This window comes from Pteropus medius, unplaced genomic scaffold, assembly GCF_902729225.1.
Source record: "Pteropus medius unplaced genomic scaffold, Ma_sr-lr_union100, whole genome shotgun sequence".
NCBI lineage: Eukaryota > Metazoa > Chordata > Mammalia > Chiroptera > Pteropodidae > Pteropus > Pteropus medius.
In genome coordinates this window covers 2,524,249-2,542,963 of record NW_024349519.1, presented here as the reverse complement: position 1 = coordinate 2,542,963, position 18,715 = coordinate 2,524,249, and the positions used below count along the sequence as shown (strand labels likewise).

The window sequence follows — 18,715 nt, the reverse complement described above, 5'->3', positions numbered from 1 at the left end:
GAAAGTGTGGATACCTGGGCCTCCTGCTCCAGAGGAATTGAAGCAGAATTTCTGGGGGCAAGGCCTGGGTGGGTGCAGGTTTGGTTTTGTTTTGTTTTTAGTACCAGGTGATCCTAATGAGAACCCCTGCTTGGCTTTCTCTTTGCCAACCCACATCCATTACCATTTTCTAGAGCTGACTCAAAATCATCCAGATTCTATCCAGAGCATTTAGCACCGGCACTTGCCAAAGAGATGGCCGTTTTCTCTCCATACATCCTCATTAGCTCCTGCCCTATAGAACACTAATTTACTTTGTCTCCTCTGTGTATCCAGTCTACCCCATATCACCATGGAACATCTATATGTTATTCTAGAATTATTGTTTTATTATTATCTCGTTGCATACAGATCTGGCTTACTTAAACAAAATAGTAACTATCTCATCAATGGAGGCTATGCTTTATATTTTTTGCCTCTTTTAAAACTCTTTCCAAAGAGTTTTTAAACCTCAATGACAGTAAATGGATGTAGAACTTACTCCTTTTGCTTTCATTTTCCTTTGATATGAAAGTCAAATAGGCTGCAGAGAACAGGGTGTTGAGGGCTGAAATAAGAGGAATATGTAGCCTGGAAAAAAAACCAAAGATGTCTAGTAAGCAAAAGTGAATTTATATATACATATGGCAGACTGATTACCAGTCAAAATGAGTAATCCTTTTAGACATGAGCTCATTCAAGCATTAAATGACTTCATTCAAAACTTTCCTTTGGGAAAAGATGCTGGAGTCTCTGTGTTATACAAATCCAACACTCTATTTGGAATCTTCAGTCGAAAAAAGTAGGATTAGATGAGTCCAGAGCTCTACTTTCATTTTGAGCATAAAGTTGGCAGCCTGGATCCTGCTAATAGCTGTGACCTTAATATGTCATTGAGTCCATCGGAGCTTACTGACTCCCAGAGTTCTCCACAGTAATCAAGATAATCAAGATAATAAAGATAGCTAACGATGGAGTACTTGCTGCATACCAGGCACTGTGCTGAGCATTTTCCATGCATTATTCCACTTAACATTCACAATCGTTCTTTGACATGGGTGCTATCCCCAACTGAAGAAACTGAGGCTCACGGAGATTAATTTGTCTGAGATCACAGGGGAAATACATTTTGGTGAAAATGTATTCAAGTCTAGCTCAAATGCCCATCTCTCTCACTCCACATCTGTAAGCAGAGTGCATGATTCCTGGCTCCTCTGACACTTCATGCACACACATTTTCACACTTCTCCCATTGCAGTGTGTTAATCGTTTTTGCATGTCCCTTCTAGCACACTGAGAGTATCTTGAATTCAGGGTTCAGGCAATTAGTAGACGCTCAAGATATCTGCCAAGTTAGCGCTATAAATTCTCATTTAGTTCTCACAACAACTTTGAGAATAGAACTATTTTTGCTTTCACAGATAAAGCTCAGAGAGGTTAAGCAGCTGGCTCAATTTCACACAGGAAGTAAGAAATGGAGTCAGGTTTAGATCCAGGCATCAGACTATCCCTACTCTATGCTGGCATCACTGTCCACTTACTTGCCAAACCAACCCAGAAACCAGTGATAAATTAACTAAACGAGGAGACCATTAGACTGAAGTGGCTCTAATGCTATGGTAGCCTACTTAAGCAAACCAAAATCTAAGCCTATAAATGTCTCAAGGTTATGAAATCAAAATGCTAAAGACAACCAATCACAAACAGCCAGCCAGGCTTTAAGCTATAGCCAATAAATAACTTCCTCGGTTTGTTTCTTTGTTCTCTATAGTCTCTCCCAGAGCTCCCTTTGGTAGAGCACTGCTAACTAACCACTTCTGGGCTGGCGATGCCCCATTCAAATTGATTTTTGCTCAAATAAACTCTAAATTTTTCATATGCCTCAGTTTATCTTTTAACACCAGGAAGCCATTCTCTATAATATTTCCCTGCTCGTGATTCTTGCCCATTCCCCCACTTTACTTTAGTCATTGTTCAGTCCTTCACCTTGTCCCCATCCCCTCGATCACCACCATAATTCAGACCACCTTTACTCACCTGGATTACTATGATAGATAAGGTAGAAGATTTGGAATTTTGGCTGACCTCCAAAATAAAAAAATTTAAAATTATGGATTACCTTTTTAAACTACAAGCATTTTTTATCATCTCCTTTAGTAATAAAGACATGCTTCCATGCACTCAGCCCCGAGTAGCTTAAATCATGGTTCACTGGGAAGATAGAATTGTATTTTCACCCTGTGACATAAATTTCCTTATGAGGATCAGCACACTGCTCTAGTCCTATAAGTTGTATGAGGCAACTAGATAGTCTCCAACAGTCTAACTTCATTTGCTGATTACGTTTCACCAGTTTGTTCCAGAGTCTGCCATTTCAGACCCAATTGTGATAACTGCACTTGTCTTCCTGAGTTGTTGTTGTTGTTTTTAACACATTTCATTACTCAGTCTCTCCAGGGCTGGGCCCTTGCCTTGTTCTTGCCCTCACTAAGCTGCATCCACGAGATCAGTCAAACTAGGTTTCCTGCCTACTTACCTTGACACTGAATAAGTATCACATGCTATTGATGCCTTTTGCCGTGCTCTGACACCTGTGGAAACACTTCATCACATTGTATTAAGACCTTTCTGGCTGCTTGTCCTTTGCTGCCAGCATCCTTCAGATAACTTCCTCCCATGCTCCTGAAACAGATGTCTTCCCACTGCCTGCGTCATCTCAGGGGGTGGGACTTTTTACAAGTACTAGAACTAGTTTAGACCCAACCCATAAATGTCTGTTTGCTATCTACCTCTTGCAAACACAAGAGAAACTTCTTCAGAACAAAGGAAGTCAGTCATTTTTGGCAGACTGCTCAATTTTTTCAACAATGAAGCTTCTATGAATATTAAGGTCTCCTGCTCTTCTGAGAACCGTGGAACAAAGTACTCTAGTTAATATTTTCAGATGACCGCCAAGCAGAAAGGTCACACTGGTAGGAGTTCCATGTTCTATTTAAAGAATGAATGTTCCTTAGATGGGAAAAGCAGCAATATATGGCCAGAGTTTTAATGAGGCAGGGAAAGATATGCTGTGGCAATATTATATGGTAAATGAAATTGTTCTCTTCAAAAATGAGACTGGCTCTTTATTCTGTTTTGCAATTCCACTGAAATTTATTGTCTTCATTTTGAGTATTGTGAATTATTTATTAGCACTATATATTTAACTTGTTAAATGAAGAAATGTGTTCTTGTATGAGAGAAAAAGAGACCTGTTTTAGTCTTTTGGAATTATTCTTTAGGAATATTTCTAAAAGTTGGAGCTATGTCTCACGGAGGAAATGAGAATCATGAGAAAATGAAATAATCTCTTTCCATATTCATTATGTTTACAAGTCAATGCCATCTAAAAGTTGATGGCTGTAATACAGACTATTTCTTTTCCCTCTACCTACACTCCTTTTTCTTCTGATTGTCTTCCTCATCTAGAGGAAAGAACTCCCAAAAAAACTACATGATGGTGGATAGAGGAGGGGTCAGTATTATATTATAGAAGATGTATTTCCTGTAACATGTTGCAGTAAAATCCAGAAACAAGACTGCTTAGAGCAGTCCCAGTACAGTTTAATATTACATATCGAGGCAACAGTATTCACAATTTAATGTCGAATGCACTGGGATTATATTTTTTTTTTTTACCGTTTTTTTCCTGTAGTTAATAAGTGTTTTTTAAAATTTGCTAAATTTTCTTTGTCTCTATTACAATTCTTCCCACATTTTCCAATATTCTATCAATCCAATTTTCCACAAGATCAGTCAAATAAGGGAATGTATCAGTTCCAAATCCAAACTAAATGAATTTTTTTTTTTATTTTGCAAGGGCTAGCCATATGTTTTGAAATTTGAAATCTTCACATTTTCAAAATAGAATGTTTATGAGCATCCCTTTAGAAAAACATAAAATCCATTGAAAACTGTATATAAATCATACCATATTCAAGTGGGAATGCATTGCTAGGAGGCAGTAGAGTTTAGGGGCTAAGTCTCCAGTATTACAGTACCTAGCATCGAGTCCGAGTTTTGTGCTCACCTGAAACAGGATTCTCACCTATTTGTACCTAGTTTTCTCATACATAAAATGAGGATAATAGTACTTACCACAAGGATTGTTGGAAGTTTAACTTAGATAATATATGTAAATCACTTTATATGTAATGCCTGATACAGTAAATAATCAGTAAATGTTAGGTTTTATTTAGCACAACAAAAGAAGAAACAATTAAAAAATACCAAAAGACTTTCTCTAAAGCTCGTGTATGAAAAATGTGAACACAAAATTAAAAGGAAAATAATAAGTTAGAATAAAGCATTTGCAACATGTACGCTAGAGCAAAAGGTTAACATATTTAATACATAATAAACCTTGGATAAAATAGAAAAGCAGGCAAAATACATAAATTGGCATTTTATAACAGAAATAAAACTGGCTAAAAGGAAACTTATCTGCCCTCACTTGTAATAAAAATTGCACATTAAAATATAATGATATATAAAAAAAGAGAAGACACAAATTACTGTAACATGAGAAATGAAAGAAGGGACATCACTACTGACCCCATAACCATTAAAAGAATAATAAAGATATATTATAAACAACTCTATGACCACAAATATGATAACTTAGATGAAGTAGACTATTTTTTTGAAAGATCTAATATACAAAAACTCATACCAAGGAGAAATAGACAATCTGAATAAACCTATATCTATTAAAAAAAAAAAGAATCAGTAATTACTAATCTTCCAAAACAGAAGGTACGAAGCCAAGATGGGTTTACTGGTGAATTATACCAGACAATTAAGGAAGAACTAATAGCAATTCTCTACAATCTCTTCCAGAAGTAGAAGCTGAGGCAATACTTCCTAATTCATTGTATGACTCCAACATTCCTTTAACAGCAAAATTAGATTAAAGAAAGGAAAACTATAAACCAATGTCTCTCATAAATATAGATTTAAAATTTCTCAACAAAATATTAGCAAATCAAATCCAACAATGTATAAAAAGATTTACAGACCATGATGAAGTGAGATTTATTCCAGGTATATGAGCTGGTTCAACATTTGAAAATCAATTAATGTAATTGATCTCATGAACAGTCTAAAGAAAAAAGTTTGTGATTATATCAATAAATGTAGAAAAGTCACTTGAAAAAAAAAAACCAATATCTATTCATAATTTTAAAAACTTCAACAAAATAGGAATAGAGGAGAATTTCCTCAACTTGATAAAGAACATTTCCAAAATACCTACACTTAATGTCATACTTAATGAAACTAGATGCTTTCTCCCTAAGATCAGGAAAAAGGCAAGGATGTTTGTTCCCACTCCCTTTTGACATTGTATAGAAGTCCTAACTAATGCAATAAGTTTTTTTTTTTTTTTAAGGAAAGAAAAAACACATGGATTGAGAAGGAAGAAATAAAACTGTCTTTGCTCAAAAATAACATGATCGTCTATAGAAAATCCCAATGAATTGACAAAAAAACAACTCTTGGAACTAATAAGTGATTATGGCAAGGTTACAAGATATAGGTTAATATACCAAAGTAATTACTTTCCTATATATTAGCAATGAACAACTGGAATTTGAAATTTAAAACACAATATCATTTAAATTCACCAAAAAAAAGAAAAAGGAATATTTAAGTATAAAGCTAAAGAAATATGCACAGTATCTATATGATGAAAACTATAAAACTCTGATGAAAGAAATCAAAGATGATCTCAATAAATAGAGAGTTATTCCATGCTCACATATAAAAAGACTGAATATTGTTAAGATATCATTTTTTTCCAACTCGGTCTACAGATTCAACTCAAACTTAATAAAAATCCCAGCAAGTTATTCTGTGGCTATCAACCAAGTAATTATAAAGTTTATATGGAGAGGCAAAAGATTAACAATAGCTAACATAATATTGAAGAAGAACAAATCCAGAGAACTGACACTATCTGACTTTAATTCTTACTATAAAGCTATAATGGTGTTGTATTGGTGAAAGAATAGACAAACAGATCAATGGCATGAAATAAAGAGCCCAGAAAGAGACCCAAACAAATATAATCAATTGATCATTGACAAAGTAGTAAAAGCAATTCAGTGGAGAAAGGATAGCTTTTTCAACAAATGGTGCTGGAACAAATGGATATGCCCATGTAATAATGATGATGATAATGATGATGATGATGATGATGATGATGATGATGATGATGAAAGGAATAATCAACGCAGACCTTACACCTTTCACAAAAATGGATCATAGACCTAAATGTAAAATATAAACGTCTAAAACTCTTAGAAGATAGAATAGGAGAAAATCTAGGTGACTTTGAGTTTGGCGGTGAGTTTTTAGATTCAACAGCAAAAGCACAATTCATGAAAGAAAAATTGATAAGTGAGACTTCATTAAAAGTAAAAACTTCTGCTTTACAAACTTGTATCCAAAATGTAAATAACTCTCAAAACTCCATAATAAGAAAACAAACAACCCAACCAGGCAAAAGATCTGAACAGATATGTTACCAAAGAAAATATAGATGGCAAATAAGCACATGAAAAGATGCTCAACATCATATGTCATTAGGGAATCGTGAACTAAAACAACGACACAACTATCAGATAGACCAAAATCCAAAACAATGACAAAATCAAATGCTGGCAAGAATGTAGAGCAACAGGAACATCCATTCATAGCTGGTGGGAATGCAAAATGGTACAACCACTTCAGAAGACAATTTGACAGTTTCTTACAATGTTAAACTTAGTCTTACCATACAACCCAGCAATCATGCTCCTTTGGTACTTACCCGAATAATTGGGAAATTATAGCCACACAAAAGCCTGCATTTCAATGTTTATAACAGCTCTATCATAATTTCAAAAACATGGAAACAACCAATATGTCCTTCAATAGGTCAATGGATAAACAAGCTGTAGCACATCCACATAATGAAATAGTATTCAGTGGCAAAATGAAATGAACTACCAAGCCATGAAAAGACATGCATGAAGCTTAGAGGCATATTACTAAGTCAAAGAAACCAGTCAGAAAAGGCTACATACTTAATGATTCCAACTAGGTATATGACATTCTAGAAAAGGCAAACTATAGAGACAGTGAAAAGATCAGTGTTTGTCAAGGTTGCTAGGGAAGAGAAGGATGAGTAGGTGCAGCACAAGTATTTTTAGGTTAGTAAAACTATTCTGTATAGATACTGTAGCTGTGGATACATGATATAGTGATGCATAATGATACATGACACTATGAAATGTGGTGGGTACAAACCCATAGAATATACAACACAGAGTGAGCCCTAATGTAAACTAAGACTTTGGTTAAAATAATATATCAATATTGGTTCATCAATTTAACAAGTGTACTCCACTAATGCAAAATTTACTAATTGAGGTATTTGGAGGGATGGAGAGCATATATGGGAACACTATACTTTTTCTATAAATCTAAAACTGCTCTAAAACAGTCTATTAATTAATATATATTATATGATATTATATATAATGATATAACATGTTTCACCGATGACATTTCAAAATTATTTTTATATTACAATATTCACTGCTGGTGAATATTCTTCATTCAAGGCTAGTTATGTTTTTTAAATTGCATATATATTTATACATATATGTATATATAATTCATACGTGCGCGCGCACACACACACACACACACACACACACACATATCTTCTTTAAAACCTCTCTTTGCTTCTCAGTGCCCTCTACTGAGAAAAAAGAATTAATATTTATTCCCATATCTGTAGACCACAGCAGTTCCTAGTACATAGTATGTACCCTATAAATATTTGCTAAATCAATGTTGAATGATGTGTCAAATGTTGAATGTAGATGACTAACAATGAATGCACTAAAATATGCTGTCATCAAGCCCATATGTATTTCTCCATCTTACTTATAAGGCTATGATAACAGGCATTGCCAAATGCCTTGCCGATATCAAGATCCAGTGTGCCTATGGCATTCCCCTGCTACATTAGACTGATAACTATCTTGTTATCAAATAAGAAGGAAAAAAAATAATGACAGTTAAACAGTAAAGGGCACATGTGATGTGGATTAAAAAGCACAGTGGTTCATTTAAATTCTATTTCCCAAGTGCCCTTAAAAACAAAATAGATATTTGTTTGAAGTTATCTGGAAGCCTTTCTAAAGTTCTAGGTAGTATGGTTATTAATATGGCCCTATAGTATTTTATTATTATTATTCCTTACAAAGAAAACAAATATTTTTAAGTTCATCTTTGAGTAAACCTGAGAACCTATCTGAAAACAGACCACCGAGCTCTACCCAATTGTGAAGAAATATTAAAAACCATCAGATCAACTACAGTATCAGTATGTTGGTGTTAAAATATACTCAATCATCTGTATTCATTGTAAGCACCACAAATAAAATAAAAACAACAACTAAAAGATACTTATGAGGCGTTAAGGCTTTAAGAAGCTGATATCAATGAGCTACTAAGAAATTAAAATTCATTAAGAATTCTGTACTTAAGAGAAGTGTTAAAATTTGCCATGACAGGGAGCTGCTACTCAATACACCATCTTAGCTTCCATTCTTGGCTTGGCAAGACTCTGAGAAATTGTGCCAAAATTGGCCTATCGAAAAGAGATGCTGCATTGCAGAAGCACATAAGTTTTCGGGCTATGCCAGACTGGACGTTGCCTGGGAAACTGGCTTCTGCTATAGCTAGACAGGAAAGTGTTCTTGAGGGAAGGATAGTTTCAGAATTCTCTATCCCTGGCACTGTTGTAGCTTCTGCTTCCTGGTCTCCTATTCACTGCCCCAATTTGATCTGATTCTGTGTTGTCCCTGATTCCCAGATGTTTGCTTGAATTTGAATCCTTCACTGTCTAGACAGAAATAAAAACAATAACTGCAAAGATGTTTGGTTTTACCAATACGGTCCTTTTTTTTTTTTTTAGCCAATGTTTGAAAAACAGAATATATCTCATAAAAAAGATCTATATTTACATCTTTTCTTTTTGAAAAATTAGAATAGCTGGCAATACTGAGGCCATATTTCCCCATGAAGCAATCTACTAGAAGTGGCTACTGCTCACTTAAATAGCACATGTGTTCCCCAGTTTGCCACAATCCCCTCTATTCCCTATTGCACCAACACTGAGGCTGAGTGTTAATGTTCGTTTACCATTATACTTTTTATTTGTTTTTTTCCTTGTGGTATAGAGGTATTTTTCTCCTTCCACGAGAAGTGGCAAAACAAGAGATATAATAAGAACTTGAAGAATGTCAAGAAAAATATACACTATAATCTTGGAGGAAGTAGGGACTATTTATGCATGTTTAATCTGCAAAGTGAGTGTACATACAAAGAACAGACCCTACCCATTTATTCTCTTATATTTTGTATCTAATCTCTACAGCTTTTGGAGTTGCCCAGCTCTTGCTCTAGTTCTCGGACATCTGGGTGTTTTTGGAGTTTGTATTATGCTCTGGATTTATCCCCAGTCTTAGTTCGCTGCCTAGTTCTTCAATCCACTACTACCTACAGACCAGGAGAGGCAGATCATACAGCTAAAATGTAAAGGTTCTGGTGGCTCTAATTGCTCCTCCTCATTTGCTGCCTCACTGTCTGCAAATAAGCTGATATGTATAGATGAGCCATAACATTTCCTTCTAATTTAGCAATAAATGCTATATATTCATTCATTCTCAGTATAAAAAAAATCTGAATATCCTAGCTCAGTTTTCTCCCTAATTTAACTGATAGTTTTTGTTGTCATTATTTTTTGTTTGTTTTATGAAAAAGAAGGAAAGGGAGGGAGAGAAGAAGGGAGAAGAAAGGAAAAAAAGGAACAAAAAACACTGTCAGTCAATTTTAACTACGATGTTATCAATAGTTGGTATCAGGCCTAGGGTTTTTGCTCTGCCTCCTCTCTCATTCAGCCTACTGGAGACAAGGCAAAAGTTCGGTTTCAGTTTGTGCACTCTCTCTTTATATGAACTGATTTAAAAATCGTAGATTTCTTGAAGGACCTTATATATATATATTTTTAAAGTGAAGAAATAGATCTGAGTGTGGTCATGAGTGCTGCACCCCTAAATTCCAGTACCCCCAGGTAACTAGATGGCTTAGCCAGTGTCTGCTCCCCGTTATGGGAGCAGTTGGGTGTCTGAATGGCCAGGGATTTTGACAGACTCATCCAGAACTGGAGCTGAAGCTAACTTTGTTGCACTGGAGTAAAATGTTGGAAGGTTCGAATGTTCAAGTTGGAAGGTGCTTTGAATGGGATATTAACAAACAATTACCAAAAAATCTCATTAAGAGAAGGTGTAGATGAGGTTACCCTGGTGGTTTCTAACTGAGGACCTTCAGGAAAAAAATCTTTTCAGGTCCTAGGTGGTACCCCATGGTCAAAGCACCAACAAATAAGGGACTTTAGCCTGAAGGTGACAGACTGAGAGCTAAATTAGTTTTAAGTCTTGTCCTAAATATGTAAAATAAATGATTAGTATAATACCAACGTTGGTCTGAGTAAGCAAGTTGGATTGGTTGAGATGAAGTGAGCGAGCTGGCAGACAATACGTAATTTCTTCTGAAAGAGGAAGCCCTGAGCCACCTCTACAGAGCAGTCTGAGGCCACAAGGGCATGCCTGCCAGCTGGCTGAGTCTGCTGCCCCCACCCAAGCCCACTGACGGAAGTGCTGTCTCTCTCCTGATAGGACAAGAATGACCCAACAGATCGGCAAGTGGCCAAGAGGAACTCCCAACTGCCTTTTCCTCCTCTCAGCACGAGTGACAGTGGGGCATACCCCCTGACCTCTCTTCCTTCTTCCTCTGGACCAAGCGATGAAGGGACATGACAATAAGGAAGTCGTCCTTGCATGAACATGTAAGTATGCATTCCTCATTATCAGACACAACCACAGGTAAAGATTGCATCAAGCTTGTGAGCTGGATCCTGGTCCCTAGCCATCAATGAATACATTCCCTATCTTAAGACAACCACTGAGAGAACTTATTCGGACAAAATATTTGGAGTTTTCCCCCTTTTGGAGCTTTTCCATTTAAAGAAATAATAAGCTCTTTCTCTAGTTTTCTTTAACAGATTCAGCATATGATGGGCAAGGTTCGTAGATTTTTTTTCTTTGCCTACTTCCTCTTAAAATTTAAGTCTGTGGTTAATCAAACTCTGCAAAAGACAGATTCTCGTTCAGACTGTGGGCTAATACAGCTATCTGAATAATACCCTACATTTTGCTGGGGTTTTTTTCTGAGAAATATAAGCAATCTGAATAAAATGTCCCAGGGTCTCAAGGACTTCTGAGCCTGCCGTCACCAGACACTTGCCTGAAACCAAAGCAGTGACATGCTAAGTGATGGACTTGGTGCTGTCAGTTCAGCCCCAGCTTTCATTTCCTTAAAGGTAATAACAAAACAGTGTGCTTGACTTTGCCATAATGTTTTAATTTCCATTTATGTCACCATTCTCTATGTGGCACCACTATAAGCATGAAGCATGAAAATGGCACCTGTCTAGGAGGCAGTGAGGCGCCCAGTGTTGGGGGTGGGCAGAGAGCAGGGGCAGGAGGACCTGGGCTACATCCAGACCCTGCTACTTCCTAGCTGACTGGCCTGGGGCAAAACCCGACCCTCTAGGAAGCCCTTTCCCTCATTTCATATTCCTCTTGGAGACAGGAATATCTACCCTGCAGGATGGTTAAAAATGGACATATGATGTCTGGAACATAGACTCCCAATAAATGAAAGCAATAATTATTATTGTCGATTTTGTAAAAGAGTTAATACATTTAAAGGGCTCAGAATAGTATACTCAGTAAGTGTTCGTTATTATTGTGATCCAAGGGAACCCAGATGCCTTGTCAATTTGGGATCTTCAGCCCTCACAGAGGTAATGCTATGTATCTGGCTATTATGCCTGATTAAGAAAAGGCAGAAGGGTTGGTATTTTCAGAAAGATTTTGACATGATTTAACAAGTTAATTCAGTCTCTGAAAGGGAAGTGAAATTAGATGATCTGCATCTTAGAAACAGCAAAGACTGCAGGTTAGAAAATGGGGTGGAAGAAGAAAAGAACATATGTGGGAAGATAAATTAGGAAGCCACAGTAAGATTTCAGATTTGAACTAAGGTGGAAACTGTAGGAAGAGAAGTGGACTTGAGCAGAGAAGATAGAATCTACTCTGCTTCCGGTGGATGAAGGCAAGGAAGGAATCACAGATGATCTTGCAATTTCTGTCGTGGAGCAACTAAGTGAATATTGACTTCACTTACTGAAAAGAGGAACGAGCTTGAGGAATAAGATAATTAGTCTTGAATTTATTTTAAATTGGATCCTGGCACAGTCACAGAGTTTATTCAATCAGCAACAAAGAGACATTTCTTTATTCTCAGCTATTTTTGTCATGTATTTTAAAACTACTTGATGATTTAACTAGCATGCATCACCAAGAATAAATGCATATATAGAAAATAAACACAGAGTCTTTTGTCCTGAGACCAAAATATAAGGTGACTGTTAGGCGTCACTTAGAAATCATGACTAAGAAAATAGAATACTGACATATGGGTCAAAGATTTACAGTTAGAGGTTAATTAAACTGGTAAACATCAGATTCGGAGAAGTGAAAGTAATTTATAATTCTCCATCTTCATTTATGTAAATATATCTCAGAGATTCTACAATGAAATATATTAAGGAAAGAATTATCCTAAAGGTGAAAGAAAGGAAGGCAATGAGAAAATAACCAGTAACATTATTTGTGCAAATAATTTGGAAAAATATTCTAAGCCTGGTATTTTACCAGAAGAATGAGGACAGTGTTACACAACTGATTTATAAAACGAATGATGCAATTTGGGTCAATCATTTTATTTACAAAGCAAATATTCATCTGAAGAGTCTGACCGGAAGCCAGTGTTTACAGTGTTATTTTCAGTCATTTTCAGTAAAATTTTAAAAATCCTATTTAGAAACAGAAGAGATACCCTAACATAGGCCATAATTGCATCTCCAGCATTGAATAATCCTCTGTTTCAGTGTTTTTCCCTCACTGACTGTGAGCTCCTGAACACAGAGACCATGTTTCACTCAACCTCATATCCTGGGGTTCAACCACTGGGTTTGGCCGATGGAAGCACTGAGTGAGAGTTCATCTGATGAAGGCAGAAAGGAAAAGTAGTGGGCATCAAAAACATTAAGCAAGTTCCACCTCCCTGGACAAAGCAACTTCATTTCAGGAATTTAGCAATTAATATCATTTAAAATATTGGAACTTATTCTTTATAAATGTTGTATAACCGAGTTTCAGAGAGATTTGAAAATGAAAATCATTGCATCCATAATCTCTCCATGCAAATATATGTAGGTTAGCATTTTGATTTTAGCAAAAAATAATGTTATCATGGTTAGAATTAATTTATAATGCCACTTATGAGCATGCTGTTTTTTGAAATATCCAGATTTTAAAAGCTGACAATGCTGCGAATAGCACTTTCAAATATGACAAGTTGGAAATAAAAAGGCATTTTAAAAAGAAATTTTAAAAATGTAGATTGTAGTGGCTCTATGGCTTAGTTGGTTAATGTGTCTGTCTCATAAAAATGCAGATCATGAATGTGAAAGGTAAAGGAAGACTCTTTGCCACCCTCTCTGATTAGGAAAGAGATGATGCTACTAGCATATTTCTGGGCTACGATGAAGCTTCTTTATTTTTGTATAGTTTATGCTAACGTGGATTGAAAAAAGGAAAATTTGTTGCAACTAATAAATAGCTCAGTCAACTAACTGGTAATATAAAACATAAATAGAGTATCTGAGATGTGGTCATCAAGTGAACTTTAGAAAACTAGATAATGGAATATTATCCAGACTTAAAAAAGAAGGAAATTCCGTCACACACTACAACATGTACGAACTTTGGGAACATTATGCTAAGTGAAATAAGCCAGTCACAAAAAGACAAATACTGTATGATTCCCTTCTACGAGGTGTCTAAAGCAGTCAAATTTATAGAAACAGAAAGTAGAATGTGATTACGAAGGGCTGGGGAGAGGGACAAAGGAAGAGTTGTTGTTTAATGGATGTAGAGTTTCAGATCTGCAAGATGAAAAAGCTCTAGAGGTCTGTTTCACAACGATGTGCATACACTTAACATTACTGAAGTATATACACTTAAAAATCGTTAAGATGGTGAAAGAGATAAAGAAAGAGAGAGAATGGGAATCAGAAAACTAAACCAGTGGTTTGGAGTCTTCTAACAAAATTTAGTATTATTTAGAGGTGAGGGAGTTTGCTAAATAAATAATTCAAGGCCAAATTCTGCTAGGGTATTAAATTATTCTTTCTGAAAAGGCTTATAACCTTTTTTTTTTTCCCCCTGAAAGTCATGAAATGTGGTTCTGGGACTATGGGCCCAAGACTCAGGAGGCGGGTTCTTAGTCCAACAGCACCTCGCTCCTCAACAGCACCAAAGCTTGCATGCACTGACTTAGCGCAGAATTTAGTTCAGTTATTAAAGTGAACTCGTGAGAAGTTTTAATCCTGAGTCTCAATATTCTTCATATACTATCAGAAAAGTATTTGTGCTCCAAAAGAAGCAAATTACTCATATGTGCTTGAAACTGCTAAATGCATGTGTTTTGAAGAGAAATTATCAAGAATATGTAGACTGTTTCAAGTCATACAAGCAAAGAAAACACATATTGTTTTATGATTTGCCAAATTTAGTCCTTTTTTTAAGGTGGCCAGGCATAGATTTTAACACAAACACACACCAGCTGGCTGAAATAAGTTCATTTTCTAAGTAAATATTTAGTGATTTGATTTCTGGCCCATTTGAAGCACTCTGTTCCAAGAAGATAAGAAAAATAATAGTAATCCTTGAAATAGAAAATGTAGATAAGATGATAGTGGCTTTATAAAGATAAGTTTCAATTGATCTGTGGCTGGAGCTATTAAAGAGTTGTTAATATAAAAAGATACATTATTTTTGCCCTTATATTTAGAATATTTTTTGCTGACTAAAATATTTGGCTTTTATGGGTTTGGTTTTAAACAAATTATGGCTTAAAATAAATTATAAATTTGCAATGGCATTTAGCATACAATAATAGAAACCAAAAGGCAAAACCCAAATCCTGACTAAACACAATTTTTGCCTATTCTGCACCTGCACCTATGTGGCTGAAATAGGCTAGCAAAAAACAAACATCCATTGCTGCACACTCTCAGTTCAAATAAAGGCTCCCAGGTTTAAGCGGGTCACCATGTTGCTCAATAATTACAGCCTCTCCCATCTCCTAGGTGAGTATTCCATATCTTCTTGTTCCTCAAACCTCTGATACCACCTTCCCTAGGTTTACTCTTAGCTGATGACCTTGACCTTGTTGCATATTTCCCTGAGAAAACCCAATCAGGAAAACCCCCACAAGCTGGCACCTCCACACCTACCCTTGCACCAGCATCATGTGCCTGTACTCGGTCTTCCCCCATAGTTTCTCTGGCTGAAACATCCGTGTTCCTGTCCAAAGCCAACTCCTCCACTTGGGCACTAGATCCCACCCCATTCACCAACTCAAGGGACATTGCTCCAGTAATTTCCCCCCATTCTTCCTGCATCAGTTGTTTTTCTCTATTTACGGAATCATTCTCATAAGCAAATAAACATGCTATTACTGTTACTATCATAAAAGAAATTAAAACTCTCTTAACCTCATTTCCCCCTCCAGCTGTTTTCTCATTCTCAGTTTCTCTTTATTATAAAGAGAAACTGAATTTATAGTTTCTCTTTATTATAAAGAGAAACTGAATTTATAGTAAAACTCCTGGACAGTGGTACTGTCTCCAATTCTCCTATTCTCTCTTAACCACTCTAATTAGCCTTTGTCCCCAACATTCTTTCAAGGTCACCAATGTCTTCTGTACTACAGTCAATGGTCAAACATCCTCCTCTACTTATCAATTATCTCTGACACAGACAACCCCTCTTGTGAGTCCCCTCTTGAAACACTTCTGCTCCTGGCTTCCAGAACTTCACACTCCACTAGTTTTCATCCTGCTTCACTGACTCTTCCATCTCAGTCTCTTTTATGGGTCCCTCCTCATCTCTCTGACCTCCTCCACCTGGAATGCCTCAGGGCTCCGTATTCGGACCTCTTTTCTGCTCTAGCTTCACATTCGCCACTGGTGACAGCATCCAAACCAAATTGTTACCTCTAGTCTCTCCCTTCAGCTCCACACTTGTCTGTCTATCCAAATCCCCATTCAACATCTCAATTCAGATGTGCACAAGGCATTTTCGATGTAACAAGCCCAAAACCAAATAGTTGACCACTCCCCAAACCTGTTTCTCTCAAATTTTCTCCATCTAAGTAAATGGCAACTTCATCCTTCCTGTGGCTCAGGCCAGAAATCATGGAGCTTTTTTTGTTTTCTCTCCTTTTCTTATACCTCACCTTCTCTTCAGGCAAATCCTATCACCTCTACCTTCAAAATATATCCAGAATCAGATCACTTTTCATTACCCAGATGTCACTTTTAAGAAGAGAGAATAAAATATTTCAGAGAGATTTAAAATATTTGTATAGAATATTTCTAGTAGAATAGACAAGAAGTCAGTGACAGTATTGCTTCTAGAAGGAAAAATGAGGGATTAGGGAACAAGAAAGCAAGGGAGACTTACTTCTCATTCATGCCCCTTGTACCTTTTGAAGTTTTCTGCCATGTGCATTAAATGCCTTCTCAAAATAAGCAAAATAACTTAAGAATGACAATAACAGCAGTGTGCCTTGTCTGGCCTCCCACTTAGAAGGCAAAGAAGATGACACACTGCACTCAGAAGCGCTCCAGGTCCCTGCACTGCTTCATCAAGGTGACAGTCATTCCAACTCTTTCAGGGCCTCAGTTTTACCATCTGCAAAATAAAGATAATAATTAGTGCTCGCCTTACTTTACGAAGGGAGATCTGCTGTGAGATAGCACATTCTAAGTATAAAGCATTATACATGCGTAAGTTTTCATTACCTTTTGGGAAAAAGCCAAGTTTGGTGGATAATAAAGAAAGCCAGCACACTGAGCTCAGGAACAGGAAATGGGGCCAGAAAATCAATAGTTAACTGTCTCTATGTATCATAATAAGTTCTTGGAAGTAAGAAAATCAGTAGAAAATATGTTGCTTGGTCTTAACTTTATTTTAAAGAGTATAATCAAGATTATCATTTGCATTATTACAATCCCTCTGTTCTCCAGTCTTGTGATGATTATGTGAATTGTAGTCATCCTCCCCTAGATTGCTCTTTTCTTCTCACACTATACAGACTAGCTGGAATCTAAAAAACTGGAAAGATTTGCAACTCATTTACAGAAACGCTAGAATCAAATAATGGCAAATTTTCAGTTATGTAATAGACTACTACGAATTTTAAAATACGAAAGTTATCAGTTGAGTTCTAGATGAAGCCCTGCCTTAAGACACAATAATGACTATATTAAAATTCATGAAAAAAATGCAAAATACCTTGATTTATGGCTATATATAGGGAATCAAAACAATGTGTAATATGTAGGATTAATTTTTAAGCTGCATATTGAGTAGTTAATGAAGTGAAGTAAAATGACATTTTTCAAGAAAAGACAACCGTGTTGCTTTATAGGCCAGCTTCCCCAAATAGCACAGTATTTTTAAAAAAAACAAACAAACTGAGGCATAGGGCATGCATTTCAGGGCTGTTCGGAACCTGTTACTCTTGTTAGTTATTTTATACCATTTAATGTAATGGAGAAATGCTCCATCCTAAAGTGTTTAAAACATCTATAAAAGGTTCACTGTTTAGAAAAAAACTTTTTTAAGCTTCATTTCCTCATTTTTTTTTCTTTTTTTTTTTCTGATTTATTTCTTCCTTCTCTTTCATCTTGGTATTTACAGGGGAGGTGATATTCCTCCTCCTCCAAATCACATCCTTCCAAACAAAAGCAAAGAAAGCTCCAAGCTTACCTATATCTCATCAATCAGAACAGCACTTCCCTTTCCCACCTCCAGTTACCTGTTGGAATCAGAAAACTGTCCTGGCCTGCCACTCTCTGCGTTTACCTGACATATTTTTCTGAAGCTGTGGAATGAGCTATTCTTCCGCTTTGGGGAGGAGCATCACACAAAAATACAGGATTAATTTAATCTAAATTAATTTTAAAAGAGAGCAATCTTCCTCTTATCATTTCCCCACTTCTCTTTTCTCACTTCCCCTTTCTCTCGGCTCACCATCTTTCCCTCCTTCCCCACACTAATAGCTTTTTCTGTTATGAATACACCATATAAGCTAGAGTAATAAGAGCCAAAGGGGCTGAATCGTGAAAACAAAACAAAGTTAGAGTCAATATACGTTACACCCTAATTATTGAGAAATATGAATTGAAAACAAGCTCAGTGCTAAATTCCAGGAAGATGCTATATTTTGGATTTACTAACCATTTTATGTTTTCATATTTGCCGATTACTAAAGCTTCAGTCATTAGTCTTCCTCTTCCTATTGCAAGAAAGTAAATGCTGACTCGTGTTATTTGTGTCAAATGCCACCGGAAATGGCATCCTCTCCCCAGACCTTGGCTCACAAATGTAGCAGCGCCCAG

General features: G+C 36.3%; 1 protein-coding gene and 1 long non-coding RNA gene across 24 annotated transcripts in view; one reads left to right on the top strand and one right to left on the bottom strand.

The window, feature by feature from the left end:
- The window catches only part of LOC120618239 (uncharacterized), a 54,102-nt gene extending 36,553 nt beyond the window's left edge, over positions 1–17,549 (bottom strand). Inside the window, exons 1-2 of one of the 2 annotated variants that reach the window (XR_005657189.1) lie at positions 17,114–17,549; positions 16,773–17,003 (exon numbers count right to left, since the gene is read on the bottom strand). This is a non-coding gene — a long non-coding RNA (uncharacterized LOC120618239). Of the gene's footprint in view, positions 1–520; positions 610–16,772 lie in introns of both variants that reach the window. The other variant, XR_005657190.1, reaches the window with a different exon arrangement.
- Positions 1–18,715, top strand: part of PCED1B (PC-esterase domain containing 1B) — a 193,269-nt gene that overhangs the window by 76,634 nt on the left and 97,920 nt on the right. For 20 of the 22 annotated variants that reach the window (XR_005657182.1, XR_005657183.1, XR_005657175.1 and 17 more), the window contains one exon: positions 10,791–10,960. Coding sequence is in view for 5 of the 22 variants with exons in the window: in XM_039882208.1 (XP_039738142.1) it covers positions 10,953–10,960 (8 nt within the window). In the remaining 17 variants the exon portion in view is untranslated. Of the gene's footprint in view, positions 1–10,790; positions 10,961–11,377; positions 11,495–13,129; positions 14,462–18,715 lie in introns of those variants that run through there. The other 2 variants (XR_005657188.1, XM_039882210.1) reach the window with 2 other exon arrangements.